We start from the raw sequence: 18,619 nt of genomic DNA, 5'->3' as shown, positions 1-18,619 counted from the left end.
TCCTTAGCTGAACAGCATATTAAAAGAAGCAGCAATTTAACATCCTTATTTCATTCTTTCAGTCAGGCAGGTCCGAGACACAATTGCTTCTCCCGTCGAAGATCTTTAAAAATCCAACCTAGGCCAGGAGAGGGAGCACACGTACACAAACACACGTGCGCGCACACACACACACGTGCGCGCACACACACACACGTGCGCGCACACACACACACGTGCGCGCACACACACACGTGCGCGCGCGCACACACACACACGTGCGCGCGCACACACACGTGCGCGCACACACACACGTGCGCGCACACACACACACGTGCGCACACACACACACGTGCGCACACATACACATGTGCGCACACAAACACACTTCCATTTTGGTATATATAAACACACACACACACCATATTCTCACCCTATGTTCCAAGGTGTAGAGCCAGTGCTCTCACAAGGCCTATTTACTGCACTGATAACAAGAAGCTATGAAGAAAATACTTCAATGTTGTGCTTCGTGTGATATTCTTAAATCACATCAAATTACTCCCAACCCCAGTGACAGACATGTACCTAACTGCATGTCAGCTTAATTGTACATGGCCCAGACTATTCGCTATCATATTTGGACAATCTGAATTTATAATTGTACCACTGTTTTCCATAACACGCTTGTGTTTACACGTTACTGAAACAACACTTTATAATAAATGACAAAAGAACTGGGGAAGTAGGGAGATTTTTTTTAAAAACACAGTAAATTGTTATAAGAAGCAGATTCAACAGCAACTTTGAAAAGGGAATTGTGTACGGCTCTTTCAAAGAGCCGACAGAGGGACAACAGGCCAAGCGGCCTCTTTGTGTGCTGTATGATTCTAGGAATGCTAGTGACAAAACTGACCCTCAGACTTGTGTGAAATTTTCAAGATCTAGTTAAAACCATTTGAGAAAAAGACAACCTGTAAAACTCCTTGTAGACTTCAGACACAGAGAAGAAAAACTATACTTTAAAAAAAAAAACATTTTTACTTTTCTCATATGAGGAAGGATATCAAGCACATCAGCTGATCAATAAGCACCAAAAGTTGTTATCCTGAGGTTATACGAAGCTTTACATATTGTCCCTGGGACTGAGTCAAGAAGGTGTGAGAGAGTACTTCAAATTCTATTTGAAGAGGTACTTGAAGGAAAGCTCAAACTAATCTCACTTTCATAAGCTGTTCCTTATATGCTATGTGACTTGCCAGTTCATGAGCTATTTACTTTAAGAATCCACTGCCCAAACCAACCAGCAGGACAGACACAGCCACTTCCTAGTTTGCACAGCGATATATCTTTGTACCTTTAAGTCCCTCGACCCTCCCGTCCTCTCATGACTCCCGCAGATCCAGGACAATAGCAACTCTCTGGTACCTCAGTCGAGTGCCCTTGTTAACCCAGACACTGAACTGTTAAGCAGGCTGTTTGGCCCAAAGAGCATCCAGCTGATTCTGTTCTCACCAGGCTCTGAAGGTTGCCTTTTCCAGTAGAGATTGGCCGATTCCCTCCCCTCCTAATGACACTGCGGCCAACAACAGTGCCAAGCACCCTTGTTCCAGTTGAGATCAGGCGACATCTGCAAAGATGGGCTATCAACGCCCTTGGGCCTTCCAGTTGGGCTTGGCTCAGTCCCACTCTTGAGAGTGCAAAGTCGATGGCAAGCATAGCCCCACCATCTCAAAGTGGCAAAATCGTTGTGCAAACTGGGGAAACAGCTACAGTTCAATCACTGAGCTAACCAATAAAATAACACAGGAGGAGTGCATTTTAACATTATATCTCTCTAAATGCGAGGAGGAGTAGAAATAGAATTTCTTTGTCCATTTCGCAGAATCTCTCTTTACGATGGCGATTGGGTGGGGAGGGGGGAAGGGGTGGTGGAAAGAAACACTTCCTGGCCCAATGAAATACTCAGATAGAGTCTTCACTCGTTGAAGAGGAGATATCAAAGTCTATGGAACCGTGGCTGACGACCAGACGCAGGCGTTTGGATCTAGCGAATGGGGTGAAAGCCGTGGGTCTTTTGCCATCTTCCACTGAGGAAACAAAACAATTGTGGGACAGCATGCCCTCAGCGCACACCCTATCCTGTGATGGGCCCAGCCCTGTCACTTCCGCGCCACACATCCTTGTCTCCTGTGCGCAGTTCAGGAAACGCCTGGAACGCTTGCGCTGGGTTGCATTAAGCCACGGGTCGTTACTGGCTGCTGAGCTCAGTCCATTCGCCGTTTCTGTTCCCTCACCTTCCGGTACCTTCCTTTTGATGGCTTGTTTTGGTGACTGCAGACCGCCTGCTCTCTGTCCATTAGCTGTCCGCTTGTTTTGCCTCGCTGGCTTGCTCGCACGTGAACAAAGCTGAGCACAGTGCAAAGTCCTCAACGAACCGTCACCTACCGTTTGCTCAGCCCCCATTTTGGAATCCAGCAGGCTGCTCCCTCCCTCTTCTCCCATGCTCAGCCTTGCGGCCAACCTCCTCCTAACATACCACGTGCGAGTGGCAGACTCACAGATCTTTGAAACATCTTCCAGAACGACGCGGACATCTCGAATTTCCAATGAGCACGCAGCTCGACAGCTCTCGTCCGTTGAAAACCACGGGCCTTGACTGCAGTTTTGCTGAGGTGTTGTGTTGTCTTTTACTGAGCTCTGTGCTTTATTCTTGACACTGGTCATGAGGACAGCATCCTTGCTCAAATCAACTTTCACAAAATGGGTCAAACCAAATGCTCTTCTTGGCAGTATCTCTGGGCTTTGAGAGCTCTTTCTCTTTTTATTCAGCCTCCTTCTCAATGCCCTCTTCCGCCTCCTCCTCCTCCGTTTCCTGGTCAGGGTGCCACCAGATACCTTCTCGCTGGCAGTCTGTAAATGAACAGGAGGTGGGCCTGGAGAAAGGTCTCCGTTTGTGCTCTGTGGTTTGAATGGTGCTTGGTCCAGTGAGGGAAGGGTTACTTCAGTTGCGAAATCGGGAGCATTAAAATTCTTCAAAACTGGCTCTGATGACTTTCTCGGTTTGGGTTTAGATGCTAGGACTCCATTGGCGCTTGTAGGAGCTTTCTGACTGGACACTTCTTCTGGACATTGAGGGGCAACTGGGATTGGGTCTGCCTCTGGTTTGTCCCACAAATCTCTCCCATTTTTCCTTGTAGCTGCTTCATTCAAATTGGTCAACGGCCCAGCTAGATCTGCACAATCATATAAATCCACTCGCAGATCCTTTAGGAAGATGCCTTCTGGCATCAGGAATGTTGCTGGTGTTTCAGGATCAGTTTTCTTAGCTGTGGGCTGAAGTTGTAACGTAGAGGAATACCCAAACCCATAGTGAAGTCCTTCTGCCTCGCTCTTCTCCAATGCAGACTCCCTCCCACGATAAGCAGTCTGGCTCCCATTTGGCAGATACTCCACTGAGCTCCCATTGGTTGCCGCCTTCTCTCCTTTGCCAGCCCGAGTGTTCTGCAGCCGCAATGCCATTGATCGAAGTGCAGACGGTGACTTTGAGTGAGGGCTGCGTGGGGTCCGCCTTTTCCATTTCCCTTGTTTGCTCCTCCTCGAATTTAAAGAGAGCCTTCTGTCTGAAGCTGAAATTTAAAAATGAGAGAGAGAAAGATTTAACAAGCATGTTCAGCATCGTGTTTGGGACCTCACCTCCCCAATGTTTTTGTCCAATTTTGCACTGATGGCATTAATCTTGCTGCCATCTCACCTGTATGTCCACTCTTTATGTCTAAGAATTGGATGCCTATCAGGCCACGGAGGGCATCAGAGCCGAGGCGATTCTGCCCTCACTTCACATCTACACACACAATCCAATAAGATTCACTGCATATCAGTTAAACTGGATTATTTTACCCTCTCTACAAAAAGGACACTAGTGTCAATTATAGCACCTCCACTAGTGTTGCCATCGGGGTTATCTAACAAGCCCTTTTTTTTAAAAACTGGGGGTGGGGGGGGGGGGGGGTGGGGGGTAGGAGATACTTCAGGAAAGTTCCCCATTTACCTGTTATTATTTACAATCATTGTTCTTGGTCTGCTCGATCAGCAGTGAGGGGCATGCAGCCTGCTCCTGGGCTGTGCCAATGCCCCTAGTAGACACCTTATGACATGGTGGTCAGTCCACACCTTGAGGACTGTGTCCAGTTCTGGTAACCAAGAGACAAAGGAGAGATTCAAACATTGGAAAGCGCGCAAAATTCAGCAACAAGGCTGATCACTAGTGTGAGTATGAAGAAATATTGCAGCCTTGAGGAGAGACCAACGTAAAGTTGATCTTCTAGAGTAGTTTAAGAATGTAATGTTTTTAGTACAGAAAAGGCAAATCCAGAAAATTAAACTGGGAGTAAGAGAAGGGGGGCACAGATTAAAGTTAGTAAATGGAAAATCCAGGACTGATCAATGTAGGACTTTCAGGAAGAGAAGTGGAGGTGAAAACAATTTAAGAACCATGTGGATGAGCTAAGATGAGCCAAGTGATCTTCTTCATCCATAACTAACTTGTGACCGAAATAGTTTTTAAACTTACGAATTTTGATGTGCTCAACCATTGCTGAAAGAAGAATACGAATTCAGAGGACCCCTTGGAGTGTTGCACTGCCCACCCCCACCACAGCACCACAATCCAGATATCCCAACCCTTCCAATTGAAGTATAAGCTTCTTTTGTGATTGCACTCACTCTGCCACAAGGCCCTTTCTGCGGTTTTCTGATACAAATCAACACGTGCTCCCTTGGTCCGTCTTCCTTTGCCTTTCTGATTCATACGACTCAGGCGACTGTCGGTCTCTCTCAGCCCGTACTTACAGAGTGCGCCCACCTCAACGTCACGCTTCTTCATCCTGAAGGCTCCTTCTCCTCGCCTGGAAAGAGTAAAGATCAACTCCTTTTTTAGAAAAAGAAATCATATGGATTTTCACTCATGAATTTCTGATCATTCACTACTTCCCAGCCCTCCCACATTTCTACGTCCTCTCGAGAAGGTGTTGATTGTTTCTTGGTGCGTGCTTCAATAGGTACTGGCATAAAACGGACGTGACAGTAAAAGGCACTGCCTGCGATCGTGGTCTTCAAGTTGAAGTTATTAACATCGGATTAGGTGTTCCGGAGGAAACCCAGGGTTATTTTATTCCTACATCTTAACTGAGAAAAGTTAGAAACGCAATAGGTGGGTTGGACAAGGACAGAAGGTCTGTGATAGGGTGACAGAAAAGCTAACCTTTCAGGGCCAAAGGGAATGATGACGGGGCAAAGAAATAAACAAAGAAACAAAAAATAAAAACAAAGTGCTGGAAAAACTCAGCGTGTATGGAAACATCTATGGAGTGAGAAAGAGAGTTAATGTTTCTAGTCCAATATGACTGTTCTTCAGAAACAAAAAGATGTGCCGAAAGGGGAGGTGGTGGCATAGCGGTATTGTCACTGGACTAGTATTCCAGAGACCCAGGGTAATGCTCTGGGGACCTGGGTTCAAATCCCACCATGGCAGATGGTGAAATTTGAATCTAATAAAAATCTGGGATTAAAAGTCTGATGCTGATCATGAAACCATTGTAAAAAAAAAATCCATTTGGTTCACTAATGTCCTTTAGGGAAGGAAATCTGCTGTCCTTACCTACCTATAACTCCAGACCCACAGCAATGTGGTTGACTCTTAAATGCCCTCTGAACAAGGGCAATTAGGGATGGGCAATAAATGCTGGCCTAGCCAGCAATGTCCACATCCCATGAACGAATTTTTTTAAAAAGTGTGTGCCGCTGACTGCAAGCCAAAATCAAAAGAAAAACCAAAACATGCAAAGAAAAGGAAACAAAATGGGCACCGAGATTATGGTCTGAAATTGTTGAACACAATGTTGAGCCCCGAAGGCTGCAAAGTGCCTGATTCTGATTCTTCTGTCGTTCCTGTCTTTCACCCTATCACAGACCTTCCTTTTGTCCTTGTCCCATCCGCCCCTTGCTCAAAACCTAACTTTTCTAACATCTAAAAATCTAGCATTTCAATCTAAAATCTAGGATTTCTAACTTTTCCCAGTTCTGAAAAACAGACCTGAAACGTTAACTCTTTTTCTCTCCGCAGATGCTGCCATAACCTGGCGACTATGTCCTGCATTTCTGTTTTTGTTTCAGATTTCCAGCATCTGCAGTATTCTGCTTTTCGATTATTTTTATCCCTTACCTTTCACATGTGTAGCATTCGCACAGCTCGTTGTTTTCACCAAAAAAACTGTCACCATAGTAACAGGTGATCTCATCTCCGGGTTCAATGTCCCGAAGAACTTTGACACACGCCCGGTCGCCTTCGGTAGGAACAAACTGTGCAAGGAAGAAAAGGGAAAATATGAGACAAATCCCGATTCTTTTGCAGCCGATTTCGCAAACAGCAAGCGAATCACAGAACTAGCACTGTGGGTGTACCTAGACCACATGGGCTTCAGCAGTTCAAGGCGACAGCTCACCGCCACCTTCTCAAGGGCAATTAGGGATGGGCAATAAATGCTGACCCAGCTAGCGAAGCCCACATCCCGTAAAAGGATATATATTAAAAAAATGGCAGGCACTGCACTGAAGTACAGATATCCCAGGTTTCAGAGCAGTAGCACTCAGCTTCATGCTGTACACCATGGGTTTCCGCTCTTAGCTGTGCTGTCTTTGAAACTCCCTCCCTAAACCTTTTCCTCCTCCTTTAAAGCGCTCCTTAAAACAAAGCTCTTTGACCTAGCTTTTGGTCGCCTGTCCTGATATTCCCTTATGTGGCTCTGTTTCAAATTTTGTTTGATTAACACTCCCATAAAGCACCTTTGGACTGTGTAGAATATAAATGCAAATTGTTGCCGTTGTCACGAGGAGGTATGAAAGGTCAAGCCGTTTTCCCACAGGGAAGGAAGGGTCGGTAAACAGAAGGCTACTTTCACCCACTTCCTGCTTTCACAGCTGCTATGGCAGAAGCTGGGTAGGATGCCCGCCTCTCTTCCAGCCTTGCTCAGGTTTACACCGGTCCAGTTTCAGGGCTGGCCACTCTCTGGACAACAAAAGCCTGCTTTCTGACAGAGTTTAAAGGACAAATATGCCAGAAAATTGATGCACCTTTGGCAAAAATTCATTCATTTTCCTGTCATGCCAACCCACTACAGTCGCCAACCCACTACAGTCCCCACCTCCACAGCAACAGCAACAATGACTGGCCATTGTTATCTCCCAACTTCTGCCAAGGGCCTTCTCTGTGCCCACTTTTGGACTAGGCATACAGTAGCAATTCTACTGCCCTCTGAGCCAATGATGTCCTAATGGTCAAGAACGTGAACAGGGAGGGAAAAAAAAACATTTCTGGGAACAGCTCACTGACTATTATAAGTTATCTGAATTGTGAATAGAGGCACTGGCTGGTGTAACAATGAATTATGCGGAGCAGGAAAGTTTCACAGATTAATCTCCATCCTGTATCAATTTAGCACATCTCTCTCCAAGGGGCAGTTAGGGCACATTAATAAGACACTTGAACAATGTAAGGATAGGGGCTCCTAATTACAAGTGAACACGTAGGAAAATCAAGTGAGCAAAGAAAAGCTTGGGACCCACCAATAGCACAGTCAGTGAATTACTTTTGAAGAATTCCCTGTTGTAGCCAATTTCCCAAACAGCAAGTGAGATGAATGACCAGTAACTCAGTTTTGGTAGTGTTAGATGAGGAACAAATGCCGGCAAGGAATCGTACCACCTGAACTGGCAGATAGGGCCACAGTTTTACATCTCTTCCCAAAAAAGCAGCACGTCTGTCAATGCAGCACTCTGAGTGCCGCACCGATATATCAGCCTAGATTATCGCCTCAGGTCTATTGTAGGGTTGATTCAGAGCCAGGCTTACACTCCATTGTGAGTTGGTAGCTTCATGGGAGGAGAGGAAGAAAAACGAGTACGGTAATAGGAATTTGGGAATAGTTTTGAGCGTGGCATTGAAAGCCACAGGGCAAAGCCGCTGGTCCAACATGAGGTGGCAGCGACTACAATACAAAACCAGCTGAGAGAACATGAAAATGGTTGCTCTCTTACCTTACAGTTTGGCCTGCAGTCTTCAGGACACAGAGAAAAAAAAAGAGAAATATTAATTAATATAATTAAATTTATTCAACATGCACCTTTCAAAAAGATTTTAATTTTTGAACACAATATCTTCAGGAATATCTGTCTTAAAAGTAATCTTCCTATTGACCCTGATGGCACATGGACTGTTTGGAATAATAACAACATCAGAATCAAGTTCACCATTTTAATTCACCAAGCCTTGATTTGAAACAGTGAAACATTCTGTTGGTAGGAAGGGCTTCGGTATAAATGAGATGGAAGATGGGTAGTCTAAAGCGCTGAAGATAAATAAATCCCCGGGGATAGATGATATTTATCCCAGACTGCTGACAGAGGCCTAAGGTGGGATTTCAACGGCACCAAGGATCATCAAGAGGGAATCGATAGCCAGCAGGCTGGAAACATGCTAATGTGATGCTCAGAGTCAAAGAGGTGGACAAAACCAGCAACTACAAACCCGTCAGTCTCACTTCAATATCGTGCACAATAGTGGAACTGATTATCGGGAGTAAGGGTGAGGATAACCTGTGCGATAACCTAGTGAACAGCAGTCAACACGGATTCACAATGGGAAAGAGCCTGCCCGACCAAAACTCCTTGATGTTACATCCCAGGTGGACTGCAGGAAGTCCCATGATGCAGCTTACCCAGACTTCTGAAGAACTTTGCTAAAGCTTCAGATTAAATTCTTAATTGAACACAAAGCTGTAGGGATTCAGGGTAACCCTGGGAATGATTATGAAATTGGCTTAAGGGTAGCAAATGAGTACTTATTAGAGGAGCTGTGTAAGGCAAGGTGGGGTGGGGGTCAGAGGAGCATTGAATGGGGTAGCTCAGGGACCATCATTGTTTCTAACATAAATATGCAGAACAATGGCTGATGAAATTGAATACAGACAAATGTAAAATGTTGCACGTAAGTGACAGCTGAGTGAGCCTGCAACTTTAATACCAATTGGTGCCATTTTATCAATGAGTTTGTGATGTGGTCGCCCGCTCGTTGGGAACCGAATCGAGACTACTTCAAAAACAATCCTTGAGCAGAATCCTTAGAACCAGAGATAGGAGATTTCCATTGCATCCGATCAGGTTGGATTCAAATCCCAGTCCCAGGAGTGAAAAGATGTTGTGCTAACTGTATATATATATTTTTTAAACTTAAAGAATCTGTAAATTATCAGGCCAACATACCAGCAAGGATAGGATTTGGAGGGAAAGTCTGTTTTAAACATCCCTTAGCAGAACTCTAATGCTGGCTAAACTACATTTAACTGCAAGCTTAAGAGACAGGAATACAAAAGAACGTTAACAGATAAAATCTATCTGATAAGGCTGGCCAGTGTCCAAGGGCAAGGTTTTTATGGTACAGTTTTGAGATAAAAAAGAAAGACTTGTATTTATATAGCGCCTTCCACAACCTCAGGACTCCCAAAATGCTTCACTGCCAATGAAGTACTTGGGAGCGGAGTCAACGCTATAATGTAGGAAACGTGGCAGCCAATTTGCGCACAGCAGCTCCCACAAACAGTAATTCGACAATGTCTAGATAATTTCTTTTAGTGATGTTTGTTGAGGGACAAGTATTGGCCAGGATACCAGGGATAACTTCCCTGGCTTTCTACGAAATAAGGCCATGTAAACTTTTACATCAACCCAAGGGAGCAGACTGGGCCTCAGTTTAAAATCTAGTGCTGTGACACTAGCTGATATTGAGGTATTCTGGGGACTCTAGGTTAGCCCTGAGGACTGGGACAAAAGCTCATCCTCATTATTTCCAATGGAGCCACTTCAGAGCATCGTAGGTATTTCGCTGTAACACATCTCGGAGCAGGTGAACAGGGGCACCCGGAGCTGGTACATCTCCCCAAGACACTTTACATCTTAAAAAAGTCAGTGAAGATTTATCAAAGGGTATGATTATGTAAAATTAAAATGGTTGAATACTTTCGACTGAAAGTACCTACCCTCTGAGTCCCCCTTTAAAAAGGTCAGTTATCAGTCACATACCGTGGTTGATGAAGGAAGCAGGCCCCAGCCAGAGCTGAGCACATTTTTTGCGAGTTGAGTACATCACACTGAAGTCATTCTCCCCTGGGCGCAGGAGAGATTCCTCCTTCTCAGAAAGTTCTGCCAAGCAGCCAACAAGCAGTTCGATCTTATCATTCTCCTTCCTGTTCAATAAAAACCAAACTGCTGATTAGACCAGGGGGAAAAGGAAAGCTGCTGAAAGATATTACCGCATGTTACCAACATGACATGTTGGCCTTTAATGCATGGAGATTGGAGTATAGGAATAAACAAGTCTTGTTACAATTGTACAGAGCTTTGGCGAGACCACATCTGGAATAGTGTGCGTAGTTTTGGCCTCTACATTTAAGGAAGGATATATTTTCATTGGAGATGGTACAGTGAAGGTTCACTACGTTGGTCCCCGGAATGAGGGGGTTTGTTCTAAGGTGAGAGGCTGAGTAAATTGGGCTTATATTCCCTGGAGTTTAGAAGAATGAGAGGCAACTTCATTAAAACATATAAGGTTCTGAAGGGGCTTGATAGGGTAGACGCTAAGAGGTTGCTTATGCTGGTCGGGGAACCTAAAACTTGGGGGCACAGTCTCAGGATAAGGGGCCGATCATTTAGGACTGAGATGAAGAGAAATTACTTCACTCAAAGGGTTGAGTGTCTTTGAAATTGTCTATCCCTGAGGCTTGTGGATGCTCCTTTGTTGAAGATAAAGGCTGGGATAGACAAATTTTTGGTGCTTCAGGGAATCCAAGGATATGGGGGGTGGGCAGGAAAATGGAGTTGAAGCCCAAGATCAGCCACGATCATATAGAATGGTGGAGCAAGCTGAACGGACCATATGTTTGATTGGGATGATTGGGAATGGCACTGTTTTTAGCGGAAGCGAGCCTCACCAGACCAGGAAGTTCCCGAACCCTTTGGCAGACTTTGCTGAGTTAACTCATCCCAGCCAAGGATGTAGTAAGGGCTCTACAACTGGCCTCTTCACCTCAGGTGTCCTATGTATATCCTATATAAGAGAGAGGAAAACAACTCAGCACACATATGCCCCGGGTTCCTGCGGTGCCTGCTGGAAACCGCAATGATGTGGGGATGGATGTCAAGTGAAAAGTGGATAAGAATTGGCTCTGATGGACTACCCGGTTGTGTAGCCTGCCAAAACACACTGTCTAAACTCACATTCCATGGAAGTCCTTAGATTCTGGAAGTGTTCCAGTGGATTGGAAAATAGCTAATGAAATAACTTTAATTCAAGAAAGGAGGGAGACAGAAAGCAGGAAACTCTAGGCCAGTTAGCCTAACATCTGCTAGAATCCTTTATTAAGAATTATAATTTGGGAAAATGTGAACTTGTCCACTTTGGCAGGAAGGATAAAAAAGCAGCATACTATTTAAATGTGAAGAGATTGCACAATTCGACGAGACAGAGGGATCTGGGTGTCCTGGTACATGAATCACAAGAAGTTAGTATGCAGGTACAGCAAGTGATCAGCAAGGCAAATGGAGTGATAGCATTTAATGCAAGGGAAATGGGAAAGGGGGAATATAAAAGTAGGGAAGTTTTACTGCAGCTGTGCAGGGCCTTGATGAAACCACATCTGGAATACTGCGTACAGTTTGGTCTCCATATTTGAAAGAAGGAAATAATTGCGTTAGAAGCAGTTCAGAGAAGACTCACTCAACTGATTCCTGGGATTAGGGGCTTATCTTATGAAGAAAGGTTGAACAGGTTGGGCCTATACCCATTGGAGTTTAGAAAAACGAGAAGTGATCTTGTTGAAACGTAAGATTCCGAGGGGATACCGGGAGGATGGTGGAATAGCCTTGAAGCGCTGAATAATGGCCTACTCCTGCTCCTCGGTTCCTATGCTTCTATTTTGGCATGAGCCTCCAGGAGATGAATTAAGTCATTCTACCCTTACAGGAAGGTAACTTTACATAGTTAACATGATAGTTGTGGGCTCCTGGATTCCCTAACTTGCTTGAGGGTCTCTGCAACAAGCAACTAGGTATGAAAAGCAGCCTAGGATTAATTTGCTCTTCCACCAAAGGTGTGCCCTTGTTGCCACTTGGAAGCCTCATAAGTGGGGTCCAGCTGAATTGCTAACCCAAATCAGCAATTACAGATCACATCGATCACAACCTCAGATCGTCCCAAAGCATTTTTACAGGCAACGAAGTAGTTCTGAGGCGTAGTCATAGTTGTAACATAGGAAATGCATCAGCCAATTTTGCGCATAATGACCAGATTTTCTCTTTGAAGTTACCTTGGTTGAGGGATTAATATTGTCTAGGACACTGGGGCGAATTTCCCATTGCTCTTCTTCAAAATAGTGTCATGGGGTCATTTACTCACCTGTGAGGGCAGGCGGGGCCTCGGTTTAACTAATCATTTGAATGACTGCATCTCCAGCAGTGCAGCACTCCCTCAGAACATCAGCATAGATTTTGTGTTCAAACTTCTGAAGTACATCATCTAAACCTATCTCAGGCAGTTGCCTATATCATTGTCATTAGCAATCACAAAAGGCATCCTCATAACATTTTAAGGAGGGGATGTGTTTTGGCCAATTTAATAAACTTATCGCACTTCGTTAAAAGTGTTGCCAAACATTTGGATGAGCAGCTGAGTGTCCATTCCAGTTACCATTCTTAATGCCCTAGGAAGAGCTGACTGAAGCTGCCTGACGTCTGCACTCTTCGACTGCCCTGGTTGTTAACTGTGTGAACAACTGATGGAGATGTCAGGCAGCTGCAGCAGCTGATAGCTAAATACAAATAATCTGTTGGTTTTCATTTAAATAAATCCATTTTGGATCGATTGAGCAATTGCAGAACATAGCCATTGCCACTTTTTAATGAGATTAGGGATCCTAGATGTTTACCTCTTCAAAAGCTTATGCATTAGGGAGTCCAATGCATTTAGTGTCCAACACATATATTGGGCAAATCGCATTTGTATGAATATGCTTGCTATAAGAGGTGGGGATTCTTATGTAGGAATATTTTGTGCTCAAAGTTAAAGGATGTTAGTACTGAGGAAAGCTATTCCGAGATAACCATTGGTGCGAAATGAGAAACAGTTTGTGCTTGGGCCCACACTGACCAGAAACTGAAATGAGACTGTCCAGATTAATTTCATGTTACAACCCTTACACCCAACAGACTTTAAAAGAAAGAACTTGCATTCTTATAGCGCCTTTCATGTTTTCAGGTCTTTTGAAATTTAGTTCTTGATGCTGCTTTGGCATGTGCACACAGCAAAGTCCCACAAACAGCAATGAGATAAATGATAAGCACTGCTTTGGTGATGTTATTTGAAGGATGAATGTTGCACAGAAGGCTGGGAGATCTCCCTGCTCTTTTCTGAATTGCACCAGAGGGATCTTTTAGAGCCACTTGAACAGGCAGATGGGTCTTTCTTTTATATCATCCGAATGTGCTGCAGTCGTACTGAAGCACCAGCCAGGGCTTTGTGCTCAAGCCCGGGAGTGGGACTTGAACCTGTGATCTTCTGACTCATACGCTACCAACTGAGCCGAGCTAGCGCATTTATCACACTAGCCTGGGGGAACTTCAACCCGGGTTACAGAGGTAAAAGGGTGAGCATCTTATCCCACATCATCATCCACTCCACAACTTATATGTCATATTAAAGACAAAGAAACATACCATTTTCTCAAGGATACAATCTTGGCTCCATTGGATTCTGAAGAGTATCGATTACAAGGTAGAATTTCGAAGCCACTTTCAGGTAGGAATATTCGAAGATAACGGAATACCTAAATCAACACCAGAAATCCAGGAGTTTAACAAATAAAATATCTATCCTGAAAGGCACTTGCAGAGTAAATTCTACGTGTGTGAGTATGTGTGTGTGTGTTTGTGTATGTATGTATGTATATATGTATGTATTAGTGTGTGTGTGTGTGTGTATGTGTGTGTATATGTGTGTGTGTGTGTATATGTGTGTGTGTGTGTATATGTGTGTGTGTGTGTATATGTGTGTGTGTGTGTATATGTGTGTGTATGTGTGTGTGTGTATATGTGTGTGTGTGTGTATGTGTGTGTATGTGTGTGTGTGTGTGTATGTGTGTGTGTGTGTGTGTGTGTGTGTGTGTATGTGTGTGTGTGTATGTATATGCAGAGCACATGAATCAGACCACAAAACTAAAAACAAGATTAAAATACACGATTTAAATTTGCAATGGGTAAAACAATTTGATTCGTAAAAGGAGCTGTCCGGTGCAGCACTCACCTGAACAGACAAGCAGGTCCCAAAGCTTGTGCCTGCTTTGCAGTGAAATAACTAGTCTCAGCCGAGGCTGTTACAGCTGGGATCAATGCCTCAATCTGGGGCATGGAATAAGGGACGGGAGAAGCGTGAAGAGAAAAAAAAAAATCAGAGGTGTCTGATCCCATCCAATGAATACTGAAACTGTGTGGATGGTGGGCAAGGACAAAATCAGGGCTAATCTGTGACACCAATAGTGGGGTTACCTGTCAATCTTTACTTTCTGGACTTACACACAAGAATGAATACTTGGATAAGGCCCCAGAGGGCAGCCAATGCATGACGAGCTGCACTCCAGTGGAAGGCAGTGTCTTATGGAGATTGAGGCAGAGGAGCAGAATGGAATAATTTGCAAATGCACAATTTAGAATGGATAGCTTGATGCTTTATAACTGTTTCCTGCAAAACATATAAACCACACATTCCAGTCACCAGGCCAAGGTGATAACTGGATCCCAAGCCAGATGGTTAAGTATGAAACTGGACGCAATTCCTTTTCTTGATAATTTATTTACAGAATGCAGCATGACATATGTCTGCTTCCTATCTACTAACTCACTCAGTGTCACAACAGTACCTCTTTATATGTGCTCAAGATACTTAATCAATCAATACCCTCCACTTATTTATCCTCAACCTTAACAATGTAATTAACATAACATTAACACAAGGGACATTTTATACAATTCCACCCTGATGGCTTAGTCAGTATATACACTACATGGTACTGAGACAGACAAAGCTGCTGAGGATTGGCAGCACTCCACAGTTGGCCTCAGCATTCCTGCGTTTGGGATAAGGGAACAAAGAAAATCAGCCTTACATCCCTTCTTGCCTATCCTATTGTGCGCCGCAAAACGCACGTATGGACATTGGGTGAAGATGGGATGGGGCCCAGCAGTGATGATTTCCATAACTGTATAGCCTACAAGATTCTGTCTGGGTAAAAATTGGGTGCTCAGGCATGGTGACGAGGGCTGCCAACACCCTTACTACAGGAAGGTCTCAAGGAAAGGGAGAAAAACCGGCAAACAAATGATCCACCTGCTCACTCACCTGAGCTTTGAATATTTCTTCTGCGAGAGGAGTTTTGTGCAAGAAGTAATGCCAGGCCCAATCTCCTAATGTCAAGGCCCGATACACTGTCTCCAAGTCTCGTGACTTAAGAAACTTTTGTAGAATGTCCCTGAGGTATTGGTGTCTCCTTACAACGGGTCGATTGCTGGAATGAAAAAAATCACCACAGAACCATTGAGAATTAGACTTCTTACTAGACCCCTGTCAAACAAGAACAAGAGGTTCTTTCTATCCTCAAAGGCTTAAAAGTCAGCAGTTAAAATACCATCTGACCAAAAGTCAGCAAATAAGCCACTAAAAAAAGGCAAAGACCTGCATTCATAGAACACCTTTCACAACCTCAGGATGTACTAAAGTGTTTCACATTCAACAAAGTGCTTCAGAAGCGTAGTCACAATTGTAACTTAGCAAGCACGGAGGTCAATAATGAGAAAGGTGATGACAATCTATTTTAGTGATGATGGTTAAGGGATTAACACTGGCGAAGACACTGGGAAAACCCTATTAAAGGAGCAGGGATGTACTCTTAGAGATTGCTGAGGTAAAACAAATACCACCAAGTCACTACAGAAGCACAGAGAGCTAGACATTGACATGGGTAATGGGGGAGTGGGATGTTGTGAAGGTGAAGATGCTGGCTGTAGTATTCTGAATGAATCTTAACTTTGGCCAAATATTAGTGAAATTAAGTCTCAAGATGATAATGAACTGAGGTGCTTGTAGTGATGGGGAAGAGATGGGCGAGGTTCCAGAGGCAGAAGAAAACTGTTGGGTAACGGGGAGGATTGAGGGGTGGATAAAGCCTCACTCAGGGAATCGTGTAGCGTACCTCCATTTCAAGCCTTAAGGAACAGCGGGAAGGGCGAAAGAGTGAAGGCCAGAGGCAGTCAGGTGTTTATTTAAAGTGATGATTTTTGATTTTGTCGAAAAATGTGAAGAAAATTTCAGGTCATCCAAATCTTAATGTTAAACAGGTAGTTGTGTAGCAAACATCGCAGGACAGATGGAGTTAAGGAGAAGTCACATCTGTCGAAGCTCCATGCTTCCAGATGGTATTACCTGGGGTAGCTTATAAATCATCCAGGAGTGTTCACAACCTAATCAGACAAGATGAACTTAATGAAGGTTGGAAAAAAGTGGCACAGAAACTATTGAAAATAGAGTGGGTAGAGGCTCTATTAAGAAGTGGGCAGAAGGCAGAACTAGAAGCTCACAGGGAGAAAAGGAAAACAGTGGAGCAGGAGAAACAGTGGACATACTGGAAAAATAGGAACAGGAGAAGGCCATTTGGCCCCTTGATCCTGTTCCACCATTCAATCAGATCATGACTGATCTGAGACCTAACACCCTCCTTTGCCCCACATCCCTTAATACCTCTAGTTAACAAAAATCTATCAGTCTCAGTTTTAAAATTTCAAAGGACAGCAGAGTAGGAGAAACAGAGGCAATGAGGGGGACACAAGAACAAGACAAAGCCATTCTAGCCCTTGAACCTATTCTGTCATTCAGTTAGATCATGGCTGACGTATATTTTAATTCCAACTATCCTTCCTGGTTTTGTCATTCTTCACACCCTTGTCTGACACAAACTGGGCAGGAGGGTTCCAGGTTTCCACAACCCTGTGTGTGAAGAACTGCTTCCCGACCTCGTCCCTGAACAGCCTAGCTCTAGTTTTAAGGTTGGGCCCCCTTGATCTGCACTCCTCTTCTCTTCTCCCCTCCCCTACCCTGACGAAATAGTTTCTAAAAAAAATCCTTTAATCATCTTAAACAGCTCAAGCAGTTTAAATGTTTCTAGTGGAGGTTTGCATGACTGAGCTCAAACAGATTGGCTACAGCCAAGGAACAAAGAAAGTCTTGCATTTCACAACCTCAGGATGTCCCAAAGCACTTAACAGCCAATAAAGCTATTTTTGAAGTATAGTCAATTGTGCAATGTAGAAAATGCAGCCACTAATTTGCATACAGCAAGCTCCCACAAAGAACAATGTGGTAATGAGCAGCTAAACTGTTTCTCTGATGTTGATTGAGGGGTAAATATTGGTCAGAACACTGGGGAGAACTCCCCTGCTCTTCTTTGAAATAGTATCGTGGGATATTTCATGTTCACCTGAGTTGGCAGGCTGGGGTTCGGTTTAACATCTCATCTGAAAGACTGTGCCTCTGACAGTGCAGCATCCCCTCAGTACTGCACTGGCAGTGCCAGCCTGGGTTGCTCCGGGACGTCAACCCGCAACCTTGTCATAGAGTCTTACGGAGCAAAAGGAGGCTATTTGGCCCAATGAGTCCATGCCAGCTCTCCGTGGAGCAATCCTGTCAGTCCCATCCCTCCACTCTATCTCCATAACCCTGCATGTTTATGCCCAAGTGCCCATCTAATTTCCTTTTGCAATCATTGATCATCTCCGCTTCACCAGCCTTGTAGGCAGCGAGTTCCAGGTCATTACCACTCACAGTGTAAATAAGTTCTTCCTCACGTTCCTCCCGTATCTTTTGCCCGAAATCGTAAATCAGAGTCGTGTCTCAGAAACGAGAGTGCTACCCATTGAACTGTGGCTGACACTCGAAGAATAAAAATAACTGACTGAACTGTTGTACCTGATGTTCATTTTGTGGGTTTGAAAACCCAGGTAAGGATCCAGCACCAGGCTTGTTGCAAGGTCATCATATTCACATAGATCTCTAGCTGTCACACGTATGGATTCCATGGCCTGCAATCACCATACTGTTGTGTACTGCATTTGGAAAGAATACGTCAGAATAAACAACCACAAAGTAAGGATAACATGCCCTATAATTAAGAGTTGGAATGAAATCAAGATCTCCAAAGCTCTCCTCTCTTTCACCAGGCCTGGAAACTCAAAAACACTCAGCTCCAAAGCTCTGACAGCTCTTAAAACAAACTAACTCCTCATCACAAACAAACTGCTGTCAACAGTCAATTCCTCAGTTAAGGAAATGGTACTCTGGAGTCATGCAGAAAGCAAGGTCCCAGGTTCACTTCTCACTGTGTGTGGAGTTAATGGATCTCAGCCAAGAAAGCATGTAAGAGCACTACATAGCCTTAAATGTTCCTGTGGAACAAGGGGTGTGGGTCAGTGGTTGCTATGTGACCTGTCCTGC

At 44.3% G+C, this 18,619-nt stretch overlaps 1 protein-coding gene across 1 annotated transcript; it reads right to left on the bottom strand.

Annotated features, from left to right (window-relative positions):
- Nucleotides 1-820: 820 nt before the first annotated feature.
- On the bottom strand, nucleotides 821-18,233 carry LOC144669294 (histone-lysine N-methyltransferase KMT5C-like). Its single transcript, XM_078531638.1, has 8 exons — nucleotides 18,095-18,233; nucleotides 15,476-15,641; nucleotides 13,798-13,907; nucleotides 10,111-10,274; nucleotides 8,071-8,090; nucleotides 6,200-6,336; nucleotides 4,702-4,883; nucleotides 821-3,605 (listed from the first exon to the last, which is right to left on the bottom strand). Exons 1-8 carry the CDS (start codon nucleotides 18,202-18,204, stop codon nucleotides 1,942-1,944), a joined length of 2,553 nt encoding a protein of 850 aa, XP_078387764.1. The 5' UTR covers nucleotides 18,205-18,233; the 3' UTR covers nucleotides 821-1,941.
- Between the last annotated feature and the right edge of the window lie 386 nt (nucleotides 18,234-18,619).

The sequence above is a fragment of the Cetorhinus maximus genome, chromosome 29, assembly GCF_964194155.1.
Source record: "Cetorhinus maximus chromosome 29, sCetMax3.hap1.1, whole genome shotgun sequence".
Lineage (NCBI taxonomy): Eukaryota > Metazoa > Chordata > Chondrichthyes > Lamniformes > Cetorhinidae > Cetorhinus > Cetorhinus maximus.
This window is presented reverse-complemented; position numbering and strand designations above follow the sequence as displayed.

Bases quoted from the DNA above. Each gene is read 5' to 3' on its own strand.
- LOC144669294 (XM_078531638.1), bottom strand. From the start codon at position 18,204: ATGGAATCCATACGTGTGACAGCTAGAGATCTATGTGAATATGATGAC. The intron at 6,337-8,070 runs GTAAGAGAGCAA...TTCCTTGCACAG, and splicing joins ACTGCAGGCCAAACTGTAAG to TTTGTTCCTACCGAAGGCGA. The intron at 4,884-6,199 runs GTAAGGGATAAA...TACTCTTTCCAG, and splicing joins GAATGCTACACATGTGAAAG to GCGAGGAGAAGGAGCCTTCA.